This window comes from Phalaenopsis equestris, unplaced genomic scaffold (genome assembly GCF_001263595.1).
Source record: "Phalaenopsis equestris unplaced genomic scaffold, ASM126359v1 Scaffold000540, whole genome shotgun sequence".
NCBI classification, from domain to species: domain Eukaryota; kingdom Viridiplantae; phylum Streptophyta; class Magnoliopsida; order Asparagales; family Orchidaceae; genus Phalaenopsis; species Phalaenopsis equestris.
In genome coordinates this window covers 646695-663101 of record NW_018164980.1, presented here as the reverse complement: position 1 = coordinate 663101, position 16407 = coordinate 646695, and the positions used below count along the sequence as shown (strand labels likewise).

The window sequence follows — 16407 nt, the reverse complement described above, 5'->3', positions numbered from 1 at the left end:
GGGGAAAGAGAACTAGAACGTGAAGCTGAGCTTGATGCAAAAGCTCCCAAGCTAAAAGCCAAATCTAAGATGTCAAAGGTGAGCGCTCATGGATGCCACAAGACCCAAACTTTTAAATAAAAAATATATATATATTTCAGAAAAAAATATAGCTTTATTTAAAAAATAATAGTAATAAAAAGGAATGAGATTTATATTTTGTTTTTAATTGATGTGGCGAGCAGGAGGAGAAGGAAGTGAGAAAGAAGCAGAAAATGGTTGCTTTTCAACAATCAAAGGCAAAATCTAAAGGATTGAAGAATGCAAAGCGTTGGAAATGATGCATTTTAATTAGAAAGCAAAATATAGTCTTTGTAATCAATCAAACCATGTTAATATGCAATCTTTGTATATAATTTGAACGAAATTTGTAATGGATTCATGTTTAATCAACAGAAGGCGGGACTTTATATTTTTGGTAGATTTACATGCAGAGCACTTTATTTCTATATATTTACATGTATAACAACTAAACCTCAATTTTTACCTATTTAACCTTGTCCGCCCATGAACCTTTGTTTCTCTTTTTAGAAGTTAAAATAGTTGTATTTTTTATGGGACGCTAAAAATTTGGGTGGTACAAATATAATTTTTTCCTGCAACTTTGGTTGATAAGTATAGTTTCGGTTGATAAGTATAGTTTCGTTGTTTTTTTGTCGGAGGGAGTTGGAGCAGGAGAAAATTTAAGTAGGAGGAAAAGTAAGTCGTCAGAGGAAAATTTTTTTGTTGGAGGACAGGTCGGCCGTCAGAGGAAAAGTTTTCCGTCGGAAGAAATGTCGGTCGTAAGAGAAAAGGTTCTCAATTGGAAGAAAAATCAGTCGCCAAAGGAAGAGTTCTCCATCGGAAGAAAAATCAGCCATCGGAGGAAGAGTTCTCCGTTGGAAGAAAAATCAGCGGAGGGTAGTCAATTCGACAGTAGCAGACTTTAGGTATGATTCTGGTGGCAGTTCGAGTATGGTGACACTTTTAGGCCAGACATGAAGCCCAATAAGACTGAAAAAAATCAAAAGTACAAAAAAAATTATTCTTTCCTTTGTCCCAAGCTTTATTTTGTTTAGTTTAACAAATCTTTCATTGATCTTTGATGAGTAGATTTTTCTAGAATATTATCGGTTAAGTTTTTTAGATTTTCTTTGGTCATGACGTTTGTTGAACTAAGTTCCATCTCTCGCTGAGCTTGTCGCGGCCGGGTGTTATATTTTCTTACACCATTCATAGAGCTTGTTGTTGTTGGGTGTTATATTTTATTTATTTATTTATTTATTTTTGCACCTGTAGCGGAACTTGTCGCTGTCATGTGTTAGATTTTCTTTGCATCCCTCGCGAAGTTTGTCGCTGACGGTTATTAGATTTTTATTTACACCCCTTGCGAAGGTTATTGTTGTCGGGTGATTGATCGGTTATACTTTCACGGGTGTTAGATTTTTATTTGCACCCCTCTCGGCGCTTGTTGTTGTGAGGTGATTGATCGGTTATGCTTTTCAAGTTTGAGTTCCCTGAGTCTTGGTAAAAATTATTGTTTGAAATAACAAGTTATGCATATGAATATGTTCTTTTGGGAGGGTTGCAGAAGCCAATAAGACTAATATTTTAGGTATTAAAAATATTGAAACAAAAATGATTGGGTGATGTGTGTGGATGTTATCCAATTAGAAATGACCAATTGAGGCAGATGATTGACTGAATGTTGGTAGTCGGTCGGAGACAACTCGAGCAATGATCGGTCGAGGAGTGTCACTGGCTGGAGGGTAGCTTGTAGAGGATCACAAAATAGTTTAGTGAAATATAAGTATAAACATATAAGAATTGAATGGTATATAGGTAAATCCCTATATAAATTGAGGGAGGAGTGTAAATCTGTTTATAAATTGAGTGATAAGTATGTAAATCTACCTAAGATTTGGGCGGTAAGTTTGTAAATCTGCATATAAATTCATTGGCAAATATGTAAATCTCCATTGAATTGAGTAATATGTAAATTTATCTCGATTTTAATGAAAAAATATTACATCAAGACTCGACTCCGGAACAGATGTTGACAGCCGCTTCGCCCGGACAAAATAAAGCCGCAGACTCGATAAGATTTCGGATCTCCACTTCGGATAAGAGCGAGTGGTCGGACGGTTCGGTCAGCACGGCGATCGAAAATAGTTGAAGAAGGGACACTATTTGATGAAGAAGGGACATTATTTATCATTGTTGATCTCTCTCTTCCCATTTATGCTATACTTCTGCGGTGTTATTCATGGGCAATCTCGGATTCAGCTATGATAATATTTTTAATTACTTAATTTTTTTCTTAATTGGATACAAACAATCTTCCCATTAACTTCTAATTTCTTGAAATTTATTTCGTATCTACGCATCATAAACATTGGCATAAATACAAAAATTAATATTTTAGGTGTTAATTATCTAAATACATAGAAATTGAGAGGTATGTTTGTAAATTTTCTTTTCTCATCTTAATAAATCCGCTTAGCATCCTTCACAGAACGAACGAAAGCAAGGAGCGATCGGGTTATACAAGTCGCCGCACAGCCAGCTGCCATTCCAAAAGTAAAAAAATATATTTTAATAATAAATAACTTGAGTTATTCATGCCTTTGACTTTAAGGAATACAAAAGGAAATAATTGCAATTAAATTTCATATGTTTTAAAGTATATCCGATATCTTATTAGATTCAAATCAATTGTGTATATAAAAAATACGTCTGGATGAATCTCAAAGCAATTCAACAATCAATCATAATAATGATTGCCAGAAAGATGACATGAGACATGACAAAGAGAACTGTTCTGCTCGAAATTGAAATCGATCTGTCAAAGGCGGACTGATTGGCCTAGGACGAGCCAACCAATTTGAGGCGCATCAATTGACAATAGTCCATCACCCATGAAAATCTTCATTAAAAGGCATATCTGATACGTGAACCAAAATATACCTCACAAATCTAATAATTACAAACAAAATTAAAAAAAAAATTCAAAAACTATTGCAATTTTTATTTTAATTTTAAACGTCTAATACTTGCTATTAAGACTCTTGGCTTTACTTGAAATTAGTTTTACAAAATAAAAATAATTAATATAAAGCTCTTCTGTAACAGGAAATTAGATGGCCATCTCAATTCGGTGGGATATTTTCCTTGAAAGAGCTGCTCTGCGATAAATAAAAACAAAAGCAACAATATTTTATTTAACGAGAAAATTTGGCTCAAATTATTCTAATAAAAAAAAATTCTATAAGAATATTCTCATTAAAATATAATTATGATATATTTTTAAGACCCTTAGAACTATTCTAATATGATACAATATTAATAATATTCATTATATTCATTTTAAAATAAATTCAGAAGAAATATTAATTCATCGGCATCAAAAATTTATTTAGCAAATTTCGAGTTCATAAAGATTTGATATGTCCAAAGATTATTTTAATCATACATGAAACTTACAGCATATCAAATAATAAATATGTCACGTTTAAATTCAAGATAATCTAGGACCTTGATTTCAACGGGCTTATGGTCAAACTGGTTGTCTCGACAAGACGAGCCCAATGAAACTAAAATTAGTTCGATATCAGTTTGATCAAGTCCAAATCATACTGTTTAAGCGCAATTACGGGCTTTGAATGGAAAAATTGAACAGTCAAATGGATTACGAACATGAGAAACTTATAGTCAAATCAAACATTTTGTCAAGTAGAATCCAATGGACCTAAAAGCGCACTATTTTGACATCATTAATGCATTCAAATACTCATAGAACACTATCTGATCTAATGAATCGCTCTGGGCCACCCGATGAAGTCATTTGGATTCATGAGGTATTTATAGATAATGCTACTCACAAAATTTATAAATAGACTCTCACTCTTGTCAGGAAATGGGACCTACAACTTGCACATGGAGGAAAAAGCTGAAGGAATTCCATCTCTTTAGAGTTCTTGAGCTCCATCGCCGTCGGACCGCTGCCACGATCAAACCACAGCTGCCCAGCCTTCGCCATTGAGTCTCTGCTACGACCAAGCCACCATTGCTACCTCTTGAGCACCATCGACTGACTGTCACTACCCGATCACCAATCCACCACCATCGAGTTACAGTAATCGTCATACCACTATCACCACTTTAAGGTCACCGCTGATGGGTCGCCGCCATCACCGGGCCGTCATAGTCGGACCACCATCGTTGCTTCTAGTCCACCTTCGATCGTCTGTAGCTGTCATTGCTTTTGAACCACCATCGACGCTTCACGACCACTGTCACTGTCAGACCACCATTGCCCAGTTGCCGCCGTCGAGCCGCTGCCACTGTCAAAGCATTGTTGTCCAGCTGCCACCGATTGACTGCAGTTGTCGAAAACGCGAGTAGCTAATTTTTGGCACACAACCTCTACTTTGGACTTTTCTTCACATCAGTTGGGTCGCCACCAATTCCCCAATATTTTTTGTTGCTTTCCTAGCGAAATTCTTGTACCATTGGTGCAATATAGCTTCGAGTCATTTAAGGGATGGTAAAGTCTTGTAATATATATCGACATAAGAGAATGATTTCAACTATGTTAGATTCCATGATTTTTTCTCTTTTGGATTTTTCATGTAAAAACTCAAGTTGTCTATTCTATTAATATCATATTATTTGTGTGTGTCAGATCTTCATACATCACTAAGATATTAATTCATCACTCGCCATGAATTTATGAGTACGCAACAAGATTAAAATAAATATAATACATGACTAATTAATATAATTTTATATTATGTTCAATTTGTGACTTTGAGCGATATAATTTCAACTAAAACAACCAAATAGAAAAGTACTTGGAGATGAAGTTCTCACAACCTTTAAACTTAAAGTAAAAGTCTACATTATTATATTCATTTCCAATTAAAATGTATGAAAATAAAATTTAACCTGTTTTTTTCACTATTTGACGTCTGAATAAGAAAGACATTCTGAATATATATATATATATATATATGAACATATCTGATTTATTTAATGTTTTATAAAATTTTTTATAATTTTTTAATTTATTAAAAATGGTTGTAAATTTCATTTATGTTTGAGTTTCATAGTAAGTGATGCAGAATTTAATTACTTCGATGTTTTATATTCTTTTCTTCTTTCACCTGTTTTAATTTTTAAATCTGTTGGGCATCAAAAATATGCGAGAGCCGATCCTCATAGGGTTTTAACGGTCTAGAAGAGAGAAATATTATGATGGAGAGCCCACACATAGAGGAACGTGAGACCATCTAATCTGACAGAGACTCTAATCTTCTGAACCAAAGCAAGCAAAGCCAATGCCGACTGAGCCACAAAAGAAGGACACTAGAACGAGCCACTCAATCAAAAACAAGACAAAAAAATATATATGAGTCAACTGTCACAAGAAAGACAATGCAATAGAAGACCTGATTCCTTAGTATCTCCAACTATCACAGGGATGCCAAGAGGCTCTCCATCTAAAGTCAAAAATAGGCGGCCGAGCCATAATCAAAGACCAAGTAGTCTTCAGCGGTCGAACTGGAACTGCCGACCTTAAGCAAATCAAGCTAAAATGCTAAGAATATCATGTATAACCCCTATAAAGTTTGAGCAAAAATATAATATCATCGTATTTTACTATTTCCTTTATAAATATAGAGCTCATTTTATGATTAAAGAAGGATGAACAGAATAGACACGACACATTACTCTTAATTATCATTCACTCTTCTCTTTGTCTCTCTCTCTCGCTCTCTCTCTTTCTCCTAATTTTCACCATATTTCTTAGGGTGTGATTTTCGGACAAATCAAAATCTAACGTCTTAGAGCTCGCTTGCGGAAGCCAAAGACGTTGGCGAAATTCTTAGAGCTCGCGAATAGCCACATGTCCGTTGAAGTGTACAATTTTCGTCCAGGAACTTCTCAACCATTGGAGGCCAAGGAGAAGCTCCAAAGCCGATCATAGTTTAGATAATCCTAAGTGGTTCTTAAAATTATCAATTTAATTATTAAATTGAGATTTGTGCATGATCAAATAATTTTTTTTGATAATGTGTCATTTGCCTTTTCTTTTTAGACTAATGGAAATATTATTTTTGAATGTAAATTTGTTGTAATTAGAGTTGGATAATCTTATATTTATTTTTAAAAAATTTCAATCCAAATATTACATTGATAGTCGTTCTTGTCATATTGTTTTTTTATTTTTTTATGAAGTTATTTGCATTCTTTTTTCAAATTTATCAAAATATTCATTTCAACAATAAGCATGCTGCAATAAAAAATTGGATTAAGTTGAATTTAATTTTTTTAAAAATAATTATAATTCACTTACTACATTGCGCCAAGGGCAGGCCCAGGTAGTGTCCAGAGAGAGCAATTACCCCTATCGAATTCAGATTTTTACTTATTTGGAAGGACAATCTGATCTTTTGCCCCTTCTGAAATATCAATTTTGCCTCTCATGAAATATCATTTTGTCCTTTCTTCTCATAGCCCCCTCCCACATTAAGCCTAGAGGGTAATTTGCCGTCTAATAAAAGAGGCTAGTTCTGCCCCTGTTGATGCTCGATGATATAAATTTTTGAGATGATTATATACATTACACATATATACATAATTGTCTTAGGCTCACAACTTCTTTCTTCATATTATTTACAAATAAAAAATAGATGTATAAATAATGTCAAGAAAAATAAATAAATGATCACTACAACGCTAAATTAAAAGAAAAATTTAAGTATGTTATTGAAAACTATCTTGAAATACTTTATTATAACTATTTTTAAAAATTTTTTTAAGAAAGTTATTTTCAAAATCATTTTAATAGCTCATTTCATCTTTTAATTTATGAATAATAATAAAAATTCAATCTCATATATGCGTTCGGGCATTTACATATATGCCATAAATTCTTATGAATTTATATATTTAATATCTGAACTTTAAATATTATTACTTTTAATATGAAAAAAAAATGAAATACAATCTTTTTAAGTATAGATAAATAGTAAAAAATATAAAAAGGAAAGATAAAGTAGTAAAAATATAATATGTCATTTATATTTGACATTCGGTTGGCTGCCGTCCACCCAAGCGAAGGTGCTCTCAACGCTTACAATGAATAACTTTTTGTTTATTTATTTATTTATTTTTCATTTTTATACCGAGCTTTAATATGCATCTGCTGTGCATTTGGACATAAAAAAGGCCATCCATTCGTTCCATTCTGTTTCTTCTTCATCCTTCCTATGATTCGTTTCCAGCTTAATTTGCCCAGAAAGCTGAGATCTTTTACCTCTTTACTCTTCAGGTGCTCTCTTTCTCTCCTCTTACTTTGCTGTTTACTCTTTGAAATAAAATAATTTGTTTTGATTCACTTTCTACTCTTTGCTTGATTTCAATTTGCGGCTCTTAAATTACTAAAATAACAAGTTTTTTCAACTGTCTTTTATCATCGAATTGAGATTATTTGGTGCTGTGTTGTAAGAGAGAACTTGATGGATGATTCCTGTATTAAGTCTTTTTTCCTTCATCCTTTTCTATTTTAAGGCAGGCCTTCGATTTCTAATGGTGCTCTGTTTTGAGTTGAAATTGTTCTTTTCTTTGGCCGCCCATCTTTTTTGAAGGGAACTGATGTAATAATGGTGAAGAGACGTGGTGTAAAGTTATTAGGGTGTTTGGTGGCCCTTGAAAATGATTCTACACAATATTATGTTGTGTTTTGAAATAAAATCCATCGTTATTAGGGCTTAGCCCGGTCGACTCGACAAGTCTCACAACCTCCATGTATGGGGTCTCTCTTTATCGTGCTTCTTTCTTCTGGATTGTTGGATTCTTGTGAGATCAACACTGATGCCTTTTGATGTACATATCTATATGAATTTGGCCAAACAACTATCGATTTCTAATCACTCCTATCGCTCTACAACTGGCTAAATGTAGGAGAAAAATAAGGGGCGACATTATGTAACCATCACCTTTTATGATGTATAGAGGTGTTTAGTTCCAAATTCATAGATGATAGTTAGTTTACATTTAGGTAATACGTAACATTCATATATAGGTTAGTTAGAAATTTTTGAAAAGGTTGGAAAACACAGTAAATAAATATATGTTAGATTCTGATTTTGCAATTAAGTTTGGTGATAATTTTCTCTGCATCTCTAAGCATTTAACTCCAAGTCCATTTCAAAGGAATGAGAAGAAGATAATAACAATCAGTTGTTGGTTTCAGTTAGCTGGATGTCAAATTATAGGAACGTGATCTGATATTTTATAAGGTTATGCCTTAACATTAATTCTTTTCAAGGTTTAATTAAATAAAATAATTAGTTAGTCCATGTCCTTGATTGAAATATAGCATCAGAATAAGCTTATTTTTTATGTAAAAGTGAAGCTGCTTGATGAAACTTAAGTTAGCAATTAATTAGAAATGAGAAAGATCGAGATGAGCACCCATATTGAGTCAAAACTATTTAAGCACAAAACATGCATCCTTACATGACATGAAAATGCAATAAGTAAATAAATTATAAAAATGGTTTAACTGTGTCTTCGTCAACTTCATATCTACATATTTGAATGTAAAGGAATTTATTTTTTGTTGGTTTGGAAAAAACTGGTGTCTTTTTATTGGAAAATTTAGATCTGTTTAGCAAATATGTCACCATGTAATTTCTTAATAGTTTATAGAAAAAATTTAATAGAGAGTAAGCTGAATAGCTGTGGCGATCTTGGTGATGTTAAAGACATTGAAATGTCAACTTTCAAACTTTCACTGCCCCTGCATGCTTTTCTTGATTTGTGAGAGCCTATTGATTTTTCAAAAAAAAAAAAATTTTTGCTCTTCCTCATTTAGCTAATCACTCATCTAATATCCACACAAACATATATTGCTTATACCTCACTCTCAGTTTACATCCGGGTAAACAATACTATGAATCATGGGTGCTTCTAAGAGCTGACTTATCATGTGGAGCATCGTACTAGACACTTAGATCCTCGGGCTTACTCAATGAATCATATTAGGCATATCATGTAATGTGTCTCATTTTTAATTGCTTAAAAATCTTTGAAATTTTGGGACATTTCTTGGACACTTATTGAGCATGTTATGGAGAGACCCCATATTACAGAAAAATAATGCGACTCTAATTTATCCTATATCCTATTTATTATTATAAATTTTCATCTCGCTCTCCCCTTAATCATTTTCTATTAATATTATTCATACTATAGTGTTATTGAATCTTATGGCTTATCATTTGATAAAATGTACTAGTTTATCAACTCCCAAGATTAGTCTTATTTGATCTAGGATTTTATTTTATTTATAATAGTGTATTTAAAAAAAAAATAAATGTGTTTTTAATATATGTTTTTGTCTTGTATTATAAAATAATTATCTTGTCATATTTCGTTGTTGTTTTTGTTCCCTTGTTCTTGCATTTATAGTTACATGCTGTACATTCATTATATGAGTGTGGAACATGTATTTGCTTATGCAGTTGAGATTATAATATAGGGAACCATAGGTTCAAGGTGATGCAAAATGTCTTAGAATTAGTATTTTCTAATACAACTAATATGACATATAAGATGATTACATGCAAAGTAAATTGAAGATTACAAATCACAAGCCTCCAAATAATTCAGTCATTTGTATACTTTAAATGTAAACTCAGAGATGATATAGAATAACATAAACTTCGTAAGCAAGTGTGGTTGATTTCCAAAAATTGAATTTGACGTACTCAATTTTGAGCAAATTCAAAAGCAATAATATAAGCACTAATATCAAACTATATATATATATATATATATATATGTATGTATATGCATATGTATGCATGTATGTATGTATGTATGCATGTATGTATGTATGTATGTATGTATGCATGCATGCATGCATAAAAATTAAGAAAAATAGGCCAAACGCCCATACAAGGAGATGATTTCTCTTAGAATTAGGTAGTTGCACTGTACTTGACTCGAGGAATTACATATTCAGCTTGTACCCAGAATATTAAAATAAAAAAGGAAGTTTTATGCGAGCTGTTGTTTTTCATAATCAAGTCAAATCAATTTTTTTACCAAAACAATTTCAACCACAATCTAAAATTTTCTAAAACTCCAATCGAAACCAAAACAAACATTAAGCGGTGAAATTCGAAGCTTTTAAACCTCATTGGAAAACACATTTAACCTTCACAATTCTCAATTTGCATGATACAAGTAGGTCACCAAAACTTCAAATCACAATGCTATTGAAAGAAATACAACACTGGATTTGTAGAACAAATTTGGAAGCACGAGTATGGAGCTACACCTTTCAATTTCAAAGGATAATGCTAATAACCATCACCAAGACAAATCAAACTAAAAAGTCCAGGTCAAGAATCATAGAACCTTATAACCCTGAAAATCATTATGCATGGTGGAATCATTAGAACCATGCACATAGCATATGATCGCTCCATCACTAACATATGTAGGCATCCATGTTTGCTCTCTATGTAATTCATTCCAAAGAAATATTTAAACAATTTACAAATTTGAAATTCCACAATTAATTTAAGAATTAATATAAAATTTCACAATGAATACGATTTACACCACATATATGAAACTTGATATGTTACTAACTTAACAAGCTCTCTGTCATGCATTCAACCTAAGCAAAAAGTAGTTTAGATGAAATAAGAAAGATGAAAAACTGGCCAATTCAAAACCCATGCCTCAATAATGATTCAAGGAGAAGAACAAGTTACATACCAATACAGAAGCATCCCCATATGTTATGTCAAGACTTTCAAAAAGTTCCAAGAATCCAAACCCATTATCACTCACAAGTACTGAGAATAAAATAAAAAATTTATTCAGGCATAAATTAAGGTTCTTATTTATAATTCAGAAGAGTAAAATCAATAACTCATCAAGGTCTTCCAAACTTTGGCCATTATCAAACTTTTATGCGAATAAGTAGTTTAATTATCATATGGTTATATTTGAAATGTTACTTGATCTTTATTTTTTAGTTTTCTGCCTTCGTGGCTTTTATACAGTCGTGGTGCTAATGGAATTTCCAATGATCGTTAATGGTGAACTGATTTGTCAGCACATAATAGCTCATGTGCTACTTTCTTTAGTGCTTCAAAAAGGACGGCAAGGGTTGCAACACCCCAAAAAGAAATGGAGAAGCTACTTTTGTTAGTACAAAGTTCTCTGCACTATCTTCACTTCCAGTTGTTTTTGTCCCTTGGAGCACATGCATGGCAATAATTGCATTCTTGCCCATCCAGTACAACCTTAAGCTGGGATTTCATTATTTTAAGTTCAAAAATATTTGTTTGGTTGTCCTCCTTTTGTTCTATGTGAGAGTATTAAGTTGGCAGGCTGTTCTCATTCATTCTTTGCCTTTCTTGTAGGACTGTTTTTTATCACAAATTGTGGAATCGCGAATGGGAAGATCTTGCAAAGGCTGTCTAAATTTATTGTATTGAGTTTCCTTCAAATTTTTTGAATGCTATAAAGTTAATTATCTTTTGAATCCATCACCTTCCGATAGGATGGACAGGGCAGACACATGTGGATTTGTCAGCGGCGGAGATTGCAGATTACAATTTCATTTGTATTTACATTTTGTCTACTCGGCAGCTGGCAATTAAGGAAGCTGCATTGGATTTTAAAGCAGCTAAACTTCCTCAGGCTCTCCGTTAACCGCCACTACGACTGCCAGCTGATATATGGATCTTAACATGTCAAAAATGATAATGATTGGCAAAGATCTGCAAAATCCTCTGGATATGGAGCTAAGACACAATCCCAAGAAGAGCTATAGTGACACCAGATTGCGCCTGGATTGCATAGGATATGGGTTAAGCGAGACAAACATGGCAGATTATTCAAAGAGCAGTTTCGACCTTCAATTTCAGGGTGATGAATGTCATTTAGGCCTGGGGCTGGGCTCTGCTCCATCTTCCTGCAATCTCCGTTGTTTTCAGTCTGTGCTCAGTAAAGTTAAAGAATCTGCTACTTATTCAGACTGTAACTTGCGTTCTGGAACTAATTCTGATATGCTGGAACTTGGTCTCTCATGCGGTGCTCTATTACAATCTTCCTTGGAAAGAACTACTGTTACAGTTGTTGATGAAGGATCAACATCTGCAAAGAGGAGTTCAGGCGGTTACATTTCTTCTCTTGTATTTTCCCCAAGATTTGATGGCTCTGAAGCCAAAGAGAGTCCACCAGTGACCTGTAATTTGTTGCATGATGAAGCTCATGGGCATCTATTCAGCTTCTGTTCTGATCCTTCAACTACCACTAATTCTTCAGCAGGGACAACATCCCATTCAATTGGATCTTATTCTCAATCTCATATCCATAACCTGAAGAAATGTAGATTCAATGGGTGCTCGAAGGGAGCCAGAGGAGCATCTGGTCTTTGCATTGCCCATGGCGGCGGCCGGAGGTGCCAGAAACCTGGGTGCACCAATGGTGCAGAGAGTAGGACGGTTTTCTGCAAATCTCATGGTGGAGGAAAGAGATGCCAGAAGCTTGGATGCACCAAGAGTGCTGACAGCAAGACCGACTGCTGCATTGCTCATGGAGGTGGACGTCGATGCAGCAATTCTGGTTGCACAAAGGCAGCCCGTGGCAAGTCTGGGTTATGCATAAAACATGGCGGGGGTAAACGCTGTACTGCTGATGGCTGCAACAGGAGTGCTGAGGGTCAGGCTGGACTTTGCATTTCCCATGGAGGCGGCCGACGGTGCCAATACGCCGCATGCACCAAGGGTGCCCAGGGGAGCACAATCTACTGCAAAGCCCATGGAGGTGGCAAGCGTTGTGTATTTGTGGGATGCACTAAAGGAGCAGAAGGAAGCACTCCATTCTGCAAGGGTCATGGTGGAGGAAAACGGTGCTTTTTTGAAGGCGGCGGAGTTTGCCCGAAGAGTGTCCATGGAGGTACCAACTATTGTGTAGCTCATGGAGGGGGGAAGCGGTGTGTGGTGCCCGGGTGCACCAGGAGTGCCCGCGGGCGCACCGATTGCTGTGTGAGGCATGGCGGTGGTAAGAGGTGCATGTATGAGGGATGCACGAAGAGCGCACAAGGAATCACAGACTTCTGCAAGGCTCATGGGGGAGGCAAGCGATGCGCTTGGTATGAGGCTTGCGAGAAGTTCGCTAGGGGGAAGAGTGGATTGTGTACAGTGCATGGCAATATGGCTGCTTTGAAGGCGAGAGAAGGCGGCAACTTGATTCAAACGGGGCTCGTTAATGGATTCGTGACAGCCAATGGAAAGAAGACTGATAATGAAAACTTTGTTTCAGGGATAAGTACCATTTTAGAGTGTGTGGAAAGGCCAGGGAGGCGGCGGCAGCTATTACCTTCACAGGTCCTGGTTCCTCTGTCTATGAAGGCCGCCTCATCGATGGCGGGTGGAGAAGGAGGGCAGAACAACCAAAGCAAGGGGAGCTCTGAGATTGTCATCTCTGAGGGGAGGGTACATGGTGGAGGGTTATTGATGTTGCTTGGGGGAACTTTCAAGGATGCTGCTGATATGTTTGGAATGTGAAGTTCTTCCTTGAACGGATGTTTCTGTTTTCCTTTGCAGCTATTGGTGAAATGTTATTTTTATTTCATATCGCTGATATAGTCTACTGCTTCTATGTTATTTGTGTGCTATGTACATGTATAGTTTGAATATATTTTGTGGAATTGAGACTGATAAATGAGATTTCATGTCATAAGCTTGTAAAAAACGTGGAATAAAGACTGAATAAGTACCATTTTGTGAAATTGTTGGGTGTTAACGGTGCCTATGTACATGAGATTTATTTTGTTATAGATTTAGGTTGACTCTTGTTAGAGTTGTTACTCTGCGCTCTTTTCTCCCCGTTAACCGCCGGGAAATTTAAGAGAGTAATTAAGCCGAGCGGCTTTTGAGCTAACTGGAGCTTGGCTCCATAAATAGCTAATTAATTGAACTTTATGAGCTATCGAAACAAGCTTGAGCTACCTTAGACTCAATGAGATGACTCGTTTAAGAAAATATTAATTTAAAATATATTAAAATTCAATAGTTTTAAATATAAATTAATAAAAATACGAACGTATTAACTACCATGAATGGGTTGTGTATGTCAAAGCAAATAGTAGACCCATTCTTTTATTATAAACCATTCATTTTTTAAGTAAACTATTAAGTGACGAAAGTAAAATTTTTGCTTAATTATTGTTAATTAACATGGAACATCTTATTTTATTTATCATTTTCTTCTTTTTGACTGATCCCCAACAATCCAACAGGCTTCAATTGGGCAGAATATTCACAGAATAATCCCCATCTGAAGTTGCAAATGGGTAAGATCAATTCTAATAAAACCATGCAAAATTTATATAAAAGTATGCAAAATTTATATAAAAGTTTCTAGGGTGGATATATGACTGTACGTATGTATGTATGTATGTACGTTTGTAATGGATGGATGGATGGATGGATGGGTGGATGGATGGATGGATGGATGGATGGATATTATGGCTATTGCTCTTGGATGAAAAAAAAAAAAACGAGACATGATCCAGCTGATCAGTATCAAATAGTTGCAAGACAGATGCACATGGAGTGCATCCCAAAATAATTGAAGTCTAGTATAAGATAGACTTAGGACAATTCAAGAATTTATAGAGATTCCCATGCAAGGCAATATGAATACTATAGATGTATGTGAGGTTGCAACGAGGTGCTGAAAAGCAACAATACAAGTAATATTTTTGCAAAAACTTTTTAAGGGAAGAACGCATTTCAACTTGCAAGTGAGGTTGTGATAAAGGAATTGATGGAGAAAAGTGTAGCACAAACTAGATTGCATTATGAGATCTTCAAAAGGGAATGTCTACAGCGCAATCAACATAGGCATTTCCATTATAGCCCGCGCCACATTGTTAAGGGTTGCAATCATATACGTCAACCAAACTTGCATAATACTTGTCATTACTGCTTGACCTATGTCACCACCTTATTAATGCCATAGTTTTTTCTTCAAGTCCTACTTTTTAACCTTCCTTGCATTGCAACTATAATCGTTGAAGGCGAATCTTTCAAGACCTATGAAAGAATCTTGCTTATATAATTAGCATTATCATCTTCTAATCAACATTTTAATTTTTCTTATGTCACATTAGTCTTCTTCAAGATCTATGAAACAGCCTAAAATGTGATGTGACGACTTCAATATATGCACTGCAGGCTCGCTTTCTTCATAATTGTCCCTTTTAAGGCTATCATGACAATCTCATCATAAGGTCATATAATAGCCTCTCTAACATCATTTGTGCGATCTTTATTAGATTAATACCATTGTTCTCTTCAACTGCAATTGTATTAAAATCCCTTTCCATCATGTGATAGCCTCTACTGGCCGTATAAATTGAAGATGATCAACTCAACAAGCTTTTTGAATTGAAATAAATTGCTTGGTTCTATAATGTATTTCTCCAAAATTTTCTCACCTCAATTACCAGCTGGGTAAAACATTTGAATGCTCTACATCAACATCTACAGCTTAATCTGAAGGAGGAGTAAAAGAATCATCATCATCATCTTCTTCTTCACCTTCATCTTTTGCCTTCTCACCATCAACCACTTTTATAACTAAGAGTGAAAGGGTTCTCACACAAAGAGCCAAAATCCTTAATAATAATTTCTTTAAGAATCTTAACTTCCTGAGTGGCCTCAAGAATTAAAATCTAGAAAATCTCTTTAAGATATATTTTTTTCTTCTTAAGGATTCAACCAAAGCGTCTTCGTCTAGTATCTACTTATAAAGATGGATACTAACGTAGAATTGAGAACAAAAATGAGGGGCATCATGAACTTATTCATTTACATCTTATTGAGGACTCTAATAAGTCAAAAGTAATTGTACATAAAAAGTAGGATAATTAGAATAATCCAACTAAGAAATAATCACCTTCAAAAGAGAGTTTTGAAAATTGACAAAAATAAGTAAAAAATTTTGCAACTCAAAATAGGTGCGCGAGTTGTTTTGTGTTGGGGGTGCAAAATTAACTTCTGTCAAGTTATTGAACCACCGTAGTGTTGAATCCTTAGGGTAATCAATACAAAGAAGCATTTCATACTTCATGGGATCGTTTATTCTCAAAAAACCCATACCTGGCCTTAAGTGGACGTGTGTTCAGCAAGGTCAGATTTACCCATACAAGATTCTAAAGTGTTGAGTTAATGAAAATTTATTTTAAGTGTCAAGTTATTGAGCCACCGTAGTGTTGAGTCTTATGAATAAAAAGCAACACTTCATAGGAACATTATTCTCAATAAACCAATTGCTGGCCCAAAT

At 34.7% G+C, this 16407-nt stretch overlaps 2 protein-coding genes across 2 annotated transcripts in view; both read left to right on the top strand.

Annotated features, from left to right (window-relative positions):
• Nucleotides 1-466, top strand: part of LOC110028962 (ABC transporter F family member 5) — a 30527-nt gene extending 30061 nt beyond the window's left edge. The window contains 3 exon segments of the mRNA XM_020731044.1: nucleotides 1-2; nucleotides 4-78; nucleotides 225-466. The exon segment at nucleotides 1-2 is cut by the window's left edge and continues 55 nt beyond it. Of these exon segments, the coding sequence (XP_020586703.1) occupies nucleotides 1-2; nucleotides 4-78; nucleotides 225-320 (173 nt within the window). The 3' untranslated portion in view covers nucleotides 321-466.
• An 11236-nt stretch (nucleotides 467-11702) lies between these two features.
• Nucleotides 11703-13850, top strand: LOC110028940. The gene has a single exon (XM_020731012.1). It carries the CDS (start codon nucleotides 11790-11792, stop codon nucleotides 13620-13622), a length of 1833 nt encoding a protein of 610 aa, XP_020586671.1. The 5' UTR covers nucleotides 11703-11789; the 3' UTR covers nucleotides 13623-13850.
• The last annotated feature ends 2557 nt before the right edge of the window (nucleotides 13851-16407 follow it).